A 10,827-nucleotide genomic window follows, 5' to 3' on the forward strand; every position below is an offset into this window, starting at 1 on the left:
TTTACTTGTAAATCTCCGAGAGAATTGAGTGTTCTTGTAAATCCTTTTGAGTGATCAATAAACACATACACTAGTTTTCTGCCTGTGGACGTAGGCCTATAGCCGAACCACGTAATTGTTGTGTTTTTACTTTTCTTGTTGCAGTTTATTCAATCGTGCAACTGGTGTCTCACAACTATTCGATCCACATTCACAATAGAGAAGGAAGAAACAAAAAAATGGTGTATTATACAATATCAAATTATATGTTATTGCTCTTACAAAACTTGATTCCCCAACCTCATATGCATGTACATACTGTATAACACACACACACACACACACACACTCCTATTCCCATTTATATTTGTTGTGGGGGGGGGGGGGTAAAACACATTACAACTACAAGCAACGCCTCTTAAACGTCGCTAAAACTATAAAAGACTTTCATCGGTTTAGATGAAAAATATCTGTTACATGGTGGTGATATCGATAGCGATAAGCAGGCTGGCAAATATCGGTATTAAAACTAGTTTGGATACCTTATCAGCTGTGGGCAATACCTAGTCCGCGTAAGGCTGAGAATCCATGCATAGATGTACTAGTTTCCTTTGATATTGTCCGAAATATTCACCAACTGCAATCACTTCTTCGTTTGAGGGGTCTAGACCAGGCAAATTCGCCACCTTCTCCTTGGAAGTTTCATCTTCCTCAGAATCCAACTGGGAGAGGAACTCAGTGTGGATTTCACGGCAAACAAGTATGAACATGGCTGCAGTGTCTGGCAGCTGTGCCTCGCGTAGTGCTGCCAGTGCCTCTTGCAGAGCGCCTGCTGCTACATACAGGATCAACGCCCTGCACAGACATGTTGTTAGGATTGAATACCAAAACAACTACTCCCATAGGGTATTTCAAAGACTAATAGCTACCTCCAGATATTATGCTCCACGTGAAGAACTTGGTCAGCCCATCGTTGCAACACCCTGAGGGTCATTCAAGTAAGATTAGGGTCCTAAATAGTTTTTTAACACTCAGGAAACCGGGATCATCACTCAAAATAAAAAAACAGCTAGAAATTGTTTAAATTTAGGAAAGAACAAAACCTTGCATAATCAGATCCTTTTAAATGAGTTGCAGCTAGTGTTGCTGCGTCAGTCCAGTATCCAGCATCCTGCAGCTGCAAAATGAGATGAAGCTACAAATAAGCAATCATTGCTAAAATAATTGCCCTTTCTTGTATTTAAACGGATGAAGTTTCACATATAGATTTGCATCATGGGATACATTCATGATAAAGTCTACCTGGGAACAAGCTTCCTGATACCTTCCAACTGCACAAAGCAAATGTGTGCCAGACATTGACCTATCATTTCTGACCATATTGGCTGCAACTACCTACACACAACTTAGTAGATTAGATAATAGTATTATGCTAGGTTTAATTGATCATTTGGAAAAACAGTTACCTTGACAGCCAGCTCAAGTAGAGATGTGGAGACAGCAGAGGAAAGAGCAACAGCTCGCAGGGCATTCACACAGAAGTAAGAGCTCTCTGGAGAAGTTGAGAGCAACACACTAACAGCAGCTTCCAAGTTTCCAACTGACACAAGTCTGGCCATCAAGATTTAGAATAGTAAGGCAAGAGCATATTTTGTTCGCATCAGAAGTTTTACAAAATTTATGTTACAATATCCACAAAGGTTCAAGGTTATATACATACATATATAGGGAGCACTATTTTACAAACCACTCGTAGACTATAAACCAGGAACTATTTTCATCAACTTGTTGAATGAGTTCATGGTCCTTGGTTCAAATCCAAAAGGTGGCAATATTTTTTAATTTTTGAGTTCATATAATATAGCAGTGAATTCATACATACTCCATGGCCATGATTTCATGCATCAAGGTGATGAATCAACCGTATATCTTCATGATCTAAGGGCTGTTAAGGGTAGTTTATATTATAAAAGTTGTTTTATTTAGCCGCCCTGAATATACATATATATGGCCTGTCACAACAGCTTCATAAGATTTTAGCTGCTTGCTGGGAGTTTACACTTTTCATCCAACATGAATCTCTCCAAATTAATCCTATTGGAGTACGCAGCAAAACCATGCAAGATTCGGGATATGAGACTTTAAGTTAAAAATAACGACCTATTTCTACACATTGAACCAGACTATTTACAAATACATAAGCTTAGATACAGCTACTAATAGTCCAGAATTATCACATAAAAAGCTCCAGGATTGAAGATGAAACTTTGTATCCAGTCAACATACGACTATCTACATGCATTCACGAACATCGTCCCAGAAATGCCACAATCCCACTGATATCTTGTTCATTTTGCATATTTTGTACATCAACTGTTCTATATAAAGGAGAGACTTACTCATGTACACGGTTCTGAATGGCCTCTTCTCCCTCTAGTCTTTCATGCCAAGTGAGACGTTCATTAGCACGTTCCCACAATTCTTGTTGGTCAAAAGCCATCAATTTGAGTTGACCATTAATCTGTGAGACAAAATGTCGTGATTAAAATTCTCAACTACAAAAGACCATCCATAGATGGGAACATCATTCTCACACCTTACAACCCAAAATACTTCTCATTCAATTTCAATAAAATAGAGTCAATAAATATGAAATGCATTTATGACCTAAATTTACTAACCAAAATATTCTTAGCTTCGGGCACTGACTTCCTTTTTGAGGATATCCTGCTCAACACAGATGCGTCGATGTCACGAGTTTGAGCTGTATGTGGGCCTTGTTGAGGCGATTTGTTAGCTAATTTATTCATCAGGTGCTTAAGAGCATGTGGTAACTGTAACCAGAAAAGTGCTTCCATGGATTCACCAAAGACGGCAGCTGCAAATGCCAACCTCATCGTGGAGCCTCTTTTAACAATTTTGGAATATAGCCTCACTCTCTCATCATCAAGGAGGCAGGCTTAAGGATGATTGAAGGAAGAAAAAGTCATTAAATTTTAAAGAGAAGCATCTAATAATAGTTGAAATTGGGACAAAAGCAAACCTTCTCTATGGTAAGGCTCTAATACTTTAAGCAGCATCTCAGGAACAGCAGAGTCTCCAACACGTGGTGAATCAATCATATAACCACGAAGATCTCCAGCTGATGGAGTCCCAGTAACATATGAATATTCCTCACTCATGACTGAGCTGAATGTATCGAACCATGAAGGTTTCACACCCAGTTGTAAGATCATCCGCAATGCCTATGGAGGATAAAGCTCTAAACTAAGCTCATTTCACAAAAACAGAAATAGATTTTTTAAAAAATGGATGATGTGCTACATTCTGACTTTTAATGGGAAAATACCTACATATAAATATTCTTATAATATACTCAGAGATCAATCGTTTATTGTAATGAACTACATAGGACACAAAAAATACATACATCAATTTTAAATTTTATGTAGTCTTCAGAAAATAAAGTTTTAGAATATACCAGGGCATGTGGTGTGGGGAGCAATACTGGAGAAGGCAAAGGCACTGGCCGAAATCTCTCTTTGATTGGCTGAGGAGCTCTGGGACTCATCACCCCGGTTTTCTGGTCACTTCTGCATGCACATGAATCTGGCATCATCATCTATACCAGGCTGTATCTAAGTTTGTCTTTTACAATACTTGTGGTACATAATATATACATATACACTCACAATATATATATATATATATGTGCGTGTGTGTGTGTGTGTGTGTGAAATGTTATGCTACATAGCTTATGTGAGCATCATCCTTGAGCACTGCTATCATTTAGTCCATTTAGCATTATTTGTATGGTTTTATACATTAAGTTTCATTCTAATAAAATATTATTGTCATTATTTTTTCGAATTATATAAAAACCAAAGCTTGTTTTTTTTTCTTTTATTCATTAATGTGTAGAATTAATGCAGTCAATAGTATTTTTGGAGTTATTAGGATCAAGCTAAATGTATAAAACAAAACAAATGATGTTAACATGGACTAGACTAAACGAGAGCAAAGCTTAAGGGTGATGCTTACATAAGGTAAGTAGATATGAGGTAAGGATCTAGTGGCATTTCGGTTTTTCGTGAGAAATGAGAATGACGAACAAGCACATGAAATCAATGACCAAGAAAGGATTATATATCCCTTCAATGAAAATATGTAAACATTAAAACTCTTAAAAGAAGTAGAATATTGACTTGCAGACGTGACAGTTTTCAAATCATTTCAAATTACCACTGCATCCTTCCCAGAATAAAGACTCCAATCAAGGTCAGAGCTTAGGATGGGATGAGCATAAAATTTAAGTTTTTATTTCTCTAAGGGGGTGATTAATGATAGTTTAGATAGATACAAATAAAATAGGCTAGGCCACCACAGACTTTGACGGATTGAACCATTTTAGCTTGTTTGATTGTCTACTCCTTCAAATACACAATAATGTATATCGCCGATCTAATCTACCTCCTAAAGTAGATTCCCCCTGAAGAGTAGTAGTTTAGATTGATAGTGTCAAATTAAGAAAGTGACTTCCAGAAAATCCAGTAAGTAGACCCATTTGAACGTCTGAAAATAAAAAGTACTTATCGGATGTGGGCATAATAACGTCTGAGGGGATCATAATCATGTTGTCTTCTAGCAACTTATACTCAACATGCATGCACTCATATTCATGTAGTTGAAATGGGTAGAAGGAAGATTTATAGAGAGTAGAATTAGCGAACATACATATTAAGTTCAATAAGGCGGAAACTACTATCAGCACCAGCAATACAGAGTACCAGTGGATCATCCTTATCCGTCCGCAGAGGCAGCCAATCAAGTTCAAGTACTAGTGTTCCAGGAAATTGTGGTTGTAAAAGAGAATTAGCCAATGGATCAGGTGAATCCTGCAAATAAAACATGCTAGTGAATTGCAGAATCATTCGGAAGCATGAGATCAATCCAAAGGTTAGAAATAAAGATAATACCCTTGAGGATTAGCCAGTTACCTCAAAAAATGGGAGGAAGGAGGGAAAAACAAGCACTTACAAACAATATAAACTTTAAGGGGATGTTTATAGTGCATCAAGATGGTATTTTAGAGGATTTAACAGTTACTAACTAGATATCAGGGTAGCTCTTGCAAACCAAAAAAATAGCGATTAATCCTTCACAATCATATCACTATGGAGATAATTTCCTACACAGGAAGATGAGGTTTACTACTGCAGCTTTTCGAAAGGTTGATTGAAGAAAGAATAGAATAGAACAGGTATTAACAGATATCACAACCTCCCTATTTACACCCGATGGAGTAAATCAGTTTCTCTACATTGTACCAGTATCTTAATAGGAGTATATGTAAAGGCATTGCAGGCGATAAAAACCAAACACTCACAAACGATCCAAACTAGTGATGAAATCTTACAAGATCAAAAACAGAAAATGTGTTGTCATAAAATAGGACAGCGATGCGCCCACGGCTACGATCCCCAGGAACAACTGGTGAGAACTTAATTCTCCTGATACCATCCCTGTGAGTATTGAAGGAGGAAGACTGTCCTGTAGTGACATCCCACCAACGTATGTTGCCTGACCTGTCCCCCGTCACCTGAAATATTAATACAGAGCTTTCTATAAATCTTCCCATGCAGGTCAACAAGGAAATTTAATCATGTATAAGATCAGTTCACCAACTATGGTACGTACTACATGAGGCAAGCGATAAGCCATCGATGTAATCAATCCGTCAGAGCTAACAAATGAAGACGTAGGCCACTTGGGTCTGATAGAATTCCAAATCAAAATTAGACAATAAGTTAGAGCAATATCATGATGTTAATTAAATATGGAAGTTAATTGATGCATGACAAAGTTTTTAACAATGTACAATAAAGTGTTAACTTGTCGAAATGACAAATAAAATACTAGAAGCTGAAATGTGACCCAGAGTGATTGATGACAAAAGACTGTTAATATTCATAGAACAAGGTGGTAAAAATGTGTCAATAATAAATGCATATTAATGTTTTGTTCAAATAATAAGAAAATGGTCATGAAACATGAAGAAGATAAAAATGGCAACAGAAGTTCTATAGAATTTTGAGATATTAAACATCGGAAAAACTGAGTATATGCCTCCCTCCTATCTAAAATCTAGGAAGACTACTAGATGAACAGTAAGATACGTCCATTTTATTTGTTTTAAGCAGGAAAGATGGAAACGCAATAGCAGAATAAATGAAAAGCCAAAAAGATACCTAAAGTCTCTGATTCTTCGTCCCTGCACCTCAAATACTCCAAGTGCACCATTCACCAAAGCAAATGCGAAGCTTTCTGAAAATTCTTCGTGTGTTCCATCAGCTCCTTCTTCTGCAGTTCAATAACTATTGTGTATAAATAATAAATAATAAGGAAACATAACAAACTTAGAGAGTAAAATTAGAAGCAAACTCCAGCTTTAAATCAGTAATAAACAGTTTGACCACAAAAGTGCTCACTAGTATCAGTTGATGCTTTAGTAGGGGAAGTAGTCTCTGCTGGGTTGCCACCACGAGATAAAAATGAAGAGGTCCTTGAAGGTTTATTTTGGGCTGGCCTTGGAACTGTTGGAAGAGTCCACTCAAGAACAGTAAATGGAAGAGCTAAAGACCTCAACTGCATGATTTCAAAAATAATGGTGAAAGAATTAGCTTCATATGGTATAAAGAGTGGCACTATAACTTATTTATTTCAAAACAATATCAATTAATTAAAAATCTCGGGAATGTGAATAGATTGGACAAGATCGATAGAGAGAATCTCAAATTTATCCACACAATGAACAATGGCAAACATCACACCACCCAAAATTGCAAATAAGGAACAAGATTTACAAAAACTTACCATTATTGGAGTCTTCGTCATTGCCCAAACCTCCACGGGTGCATCACGGAACAAGATCAAAAGATATCTGAAATAAATTGAAGCTACACTAAGGACCGATCTCATAAAAGTTTGCAAACAGTGCCATAATTTGTATGAAACAGAACAACTAAATTCACTGATAAACAACAAAAATATAATAAAAAATTAGTGAACCTTCCCGAAGATGAAGTCCTTAATGCTCTTATCGGTGCCCGCTCTGGCTTTTGCATTCCTCGAAACGTTCGGTTAAGGCCACTTCTTAGGCAGGTTACAACAAGCTTGTTAACATAGCCTCCTATTTTCTCACTTCCCTGAGTAATAGGTATTATATAAGGAATTAAGGATCTGAATTTCACAAATCAAGATGGCACATAAGACCAAGATAGATCTTTAATGTAGTTACTGACTCACTAATCAAAGGAAAGAAAGTGAAGCCTATGTGACAAAGTTCTAACTGCTTCTCCTATGAAAGTTATGATGCTTCAAAATATTAACCTGTGTGTAAGAAAACGACACCAATCTTGAATTTCCAAGCCAACGTAAACCCCTGACCACACTGCTATGAACAGAAAAACTTGCAGCAACAGCATTGGCTGAAATGTCAATTACATCAATGGTACCACTTTGCGTTCCTAATGCAACTAGAGGAACAGCTACAGCAGGTGAGTTTCCACCACCTTCATGTATGACATCAACAATTAGGAAATTCACAAAATGCTGCTTAAGGGTGAAGGAAACAGTATATTTGAAGATATGATAATCTTTCAACAGTGTAACAAAGTTCCTTTATGATTACAAGAAAACAGAAGATTACTCACGTGCCAAAGTAGCTGTCAGTGAGGGGGATGGAACAGCTAGCATAGAAATAGCTGATGACAGAAGATGAAGCTGTCCAACTAGATTGGTCTGTATCATGGGCAAAATATAAAATTGTTGATTGAAATGAAACCATAGATATGTCAGTAGCAGGCTATTTGCAGCTTGTACAAGATATTACAGGAAGAATACTGTTAAATCTGAGTTCAAGTTCAAAGCAGATATATCAGAATTTTTCTCCTTTTGGGAAAAAATAGAATCTCAAAAAGACTTCGTGGTGACTGGTGATCAGATGCATCAACAGTGAAAATTAACACCTAGTATGTACATATCCAAAAAGGTAAAAGAAAATTCGAGCTATGGAAAAGATAAATCATGCTGAACTGCTAACCTTAAATAAAACTTCATCAGAAACAACAGCGCAAGCAGTTTTACTGTTCTCTCTGCAATTTATGCTATCTGGATGTGTCACAATATCCCCGGTACTTTGACCAGATGAAGAAACTTCTGAAATTGGAACTTCACGGGTTTCATCGACTTTTTTCACACATTCAGAATCCCTGTGAACATCCTTAGATCTTTCAGCAGTTAGGAGCCATTTCCACACTTTTCCATCATCCGAAACGGATAGTAAATGGGTTTTAGAAATTATATGAGATTCATCGATTAAAGCCAGAGGATCATCCAATTCAAAATCAACGGGATCTGTGTCAGGACAACGTCTGATAATGTCTTGGAGTGTGTAATCTGATTGTGAGATTGCAACTGCAAGAACTAAGGGAGAAGGAACAGTAGTGCCAATTGAGGGCACTAATTCTTCCATCGAACACACAATATGAACCTGCTCAGACCTGAGGTAAGAAGCAAACAAATATGTGTCATCATAACTCCACCTAACAATCAAAAGGCATAAAAACTATGAAATTTTATGGTAATATAGATCAGGTTCAAACTCATATGCCTCCTTGTCTCTCTGACATAATACTGACCAAAAATAAGGCTATGAGAAATATATAGGACAAGCAAAAAAATGCATTTTCAATAGAAGATTGACAAAGGTACATTAAAGTGACAAATTATCACAAAGTACAATGCTAATTCATGAAATGAGTCCAGCATGGTATCACTAACAACAATTTCCTATCTTAAGTTAAAAAATAGGACATTGCACTTTCAATTTCTAAGTTTTCCCAACTGAAATTAAATCCTGGGAACCACACTAAACTTCTTAGAGTATAATGTAAACCCCCCCCCCACCCCACCCCAGGCTGAATCAATGACGCGGTTATGAATCGTCGCCTATAACTATTCTTGAACACATATCATGCATAGGTATTTGATCAAACACACCAGAAACTATTCAATGTGCATTGTTAAACCAATAGAAGAGGTTCATATGGAATCACAAACACAAGCAACAGAACAAAGCAAGTCATGTTGACATACAACACTCACTCTTTACGCCGCCAAGTAGTGAGCTTCCCATCCAAATGAGCACAGTAGAAAACCTCCATGTTCACATCTGGCAGCACCTCCAGAAACTTGCCACATCCCCTAGGCAACCCTGCTGCAAACAAAACTGATTCGTACTGCAAGTCAAACGACACCAGCTCTCTCGGGAAGCCAACTAGTATAACATGCTTCCAGTGTGGTGAGAATGCAAACTTGGCCACATAATTGGGGAAAAGCGACGATACCGGCGCCCCATTGCTGCTCTCAATAGCAGAATCCCTCTCCAGCCTATGCAATTCCGTGGCGTCTGTGCGAACCTTAAGCTCTTTCAGCATGACATCGTTCTCCGATTCGTCCCCCAGCAATTTCACCGAGAGCAGGAAGCCCCTGAGCCCCAGGGCACAGGAATGGCAGGAATCGAAGGGGTCGCGGCGTATGCAGGAGAAGTACTCGGGCGAGGCGTCGTACTTGAAGAAGCAGCGGCCGGTGGTTGCGTTGTAAATCGAGAGGAGAGAGGGGCCGGAGATGGCGGCGAGGCACCAGGAGTCCAATCGGGTCTGGATCCAGCAGAGATCCTGGACGCCCAATTTGGGGGAATTAGGGTTGGAGGTGTCGAAGAAGAAGGCGGGGGATTTGGAGCGGAAATCGAGCAGGCAAATGCGGCCGTGGCGGTCGCCGACGGCGAGCTGGAGGTGCGGGGAGGAGGATTCGGTCTCGAGGAGGTGGTGAGGGAGGGAGAAGGGGGACCACCTGACAGCGGTGATGAAGGCGGAGGCGGCGGAGGAGGATGGAGGGGGGAGGGGGAGGGTGGAGACGAGCTGCATCGAGTGGGTGTCGAGGATGGCGACGGAGCTACCGGCGGCGTAGGCGAGGAGGCCGGCGGCGGAGAGGTCGGCGGATCCGCCATTGTGCTTGGAGGGAGGCCCCGGCAGAATGCATTCCCATGAGGCGGAGGAGGGCTCGCTGGGCATCTAGGAGGCTTTGCTATCTGCCAGGATCAGAGGGTTGTGTATCAATAATCAAAAGGAAAAAGAAGAAGAAGAAGAGAATGGAGAGTGGATCAGTTGGATGAGATCTGGAGTTTACAGCATGCAAGGCACGTTGGAAAAACAGAGACAGAGTTGATGTCCGAAAAATTCAATGTCGTCTCCTTCCTTCCTTCCACAATTCAAATGAAAAAATAAATAGAAAATTGAACAATTTTGGCAAAATCGGGTAGTTAGATCTGTATTTTCTGATCGATTTCTATATGCTCTTTAGCAGTGAAAATTGTACTTATTAGATCTGATAGAATTACAATTTTCAAAGGAGGTGGAGTTTCCAATTTGACTATATTTACAAAATAAAAAACACTAGTCTGATAATTTATAGGAGTATTTTCTAAATCGCATTTTAAAATGTTTAGTACTATAATATTCGTTAATTAATACATGTTGTACATATAACATGGTGTTATTGCATAATGTGTTTCATATTTAATTGCTAGTACTAGCAATTAAATGTTATCTACATTGGAGTAGACTGATTAATTTAGAGCATATATGCTTTTATGACTTCTCCCACGAATTTCTTTGGAGCATTCACTTGTGTAATGAGGTGTCCTATAGCCCACTACCTATATTTTCAACAACTACTTACATTTGCTTAATTTTTATTAAAAAAATGAAAAAAAGTTAATGGATTTTG

General features: G+C 38.6%; 1 protein-coding gene across 2 annotated transcripts; it reads right to left on the minus strand.

The window, feature by feature from the left end:
- Positions 1 to 204: 204 nt before the first annotated feature.
- Positions 205 to 10,367, minus strand: LOC121752100 (WD repeat-containing protein 11-like). Of its 2 annotated transcripts, XM_042146987.1 has the most exons (21): positions 10,228 to 10,367; positions 9,145 to 10,129; positions 8,081 to 8,540; positions 7,692 to 7,779; positions 7,369 to 7,550; positions 7,048 to 7,184; positions 6,853 to 6,919; positions 6,468 to 6,624; positions 6,228 to 6,339; positions 5,677 to 5,752; positions 5,396 to 5,578; positions 4,714 to 4,874; positions 3,461 to 3,572; positions 3,023 to 3,224; positions 2,661 to 2,938; positions 2,379 to 2,500; positions 1,446 to 1,590; positions 1,282 to 1,374; positions 1,083 to 1,156; positions 909 to 962; positions 205 to 834 (listed from the first exon to the last, which is right to left on the minus strand). In XM_042146987.1, the coding sequence occupies exons 2-21, from the start codon at positions 10,110 to 10,112 to the stop codon at positions 543 to 545; spliced, it is 3,963 nt and encodes a 1,320-aa protein (XP_042002921.1). In that variant the 5' UTR covers positions 10,113 to 10,129; positions 10,228 to 10,367; the 3' UTR covers positions 205 to 542. The 2 variants fall into 2 exon arrangements, with proteins under 2 accessions (XP_042002921.1, XP_042002920.1); XM_042146986.1 differs by having other exon boundaries at positions 9,145 to 10,360.
- Positions 10,368 to 10,827: the final 460 nt, after the last annotated feature.

The sequence above is a fragment of the Salvia splendens genome, chromosome 10, assembly GCF_004379255.2.
Source record: "Salvia splendens isolate huo1 chromosome 10, SspV2, whole genome shotgun sequence".
In the NCBI taxonomy this organism is placed as follows: Eukaryota; Viridiplantae; Streptophyta; class Magnoliopsida; order Lamiales; family Lamiaceae; genus Salvia; species Salvia splendens.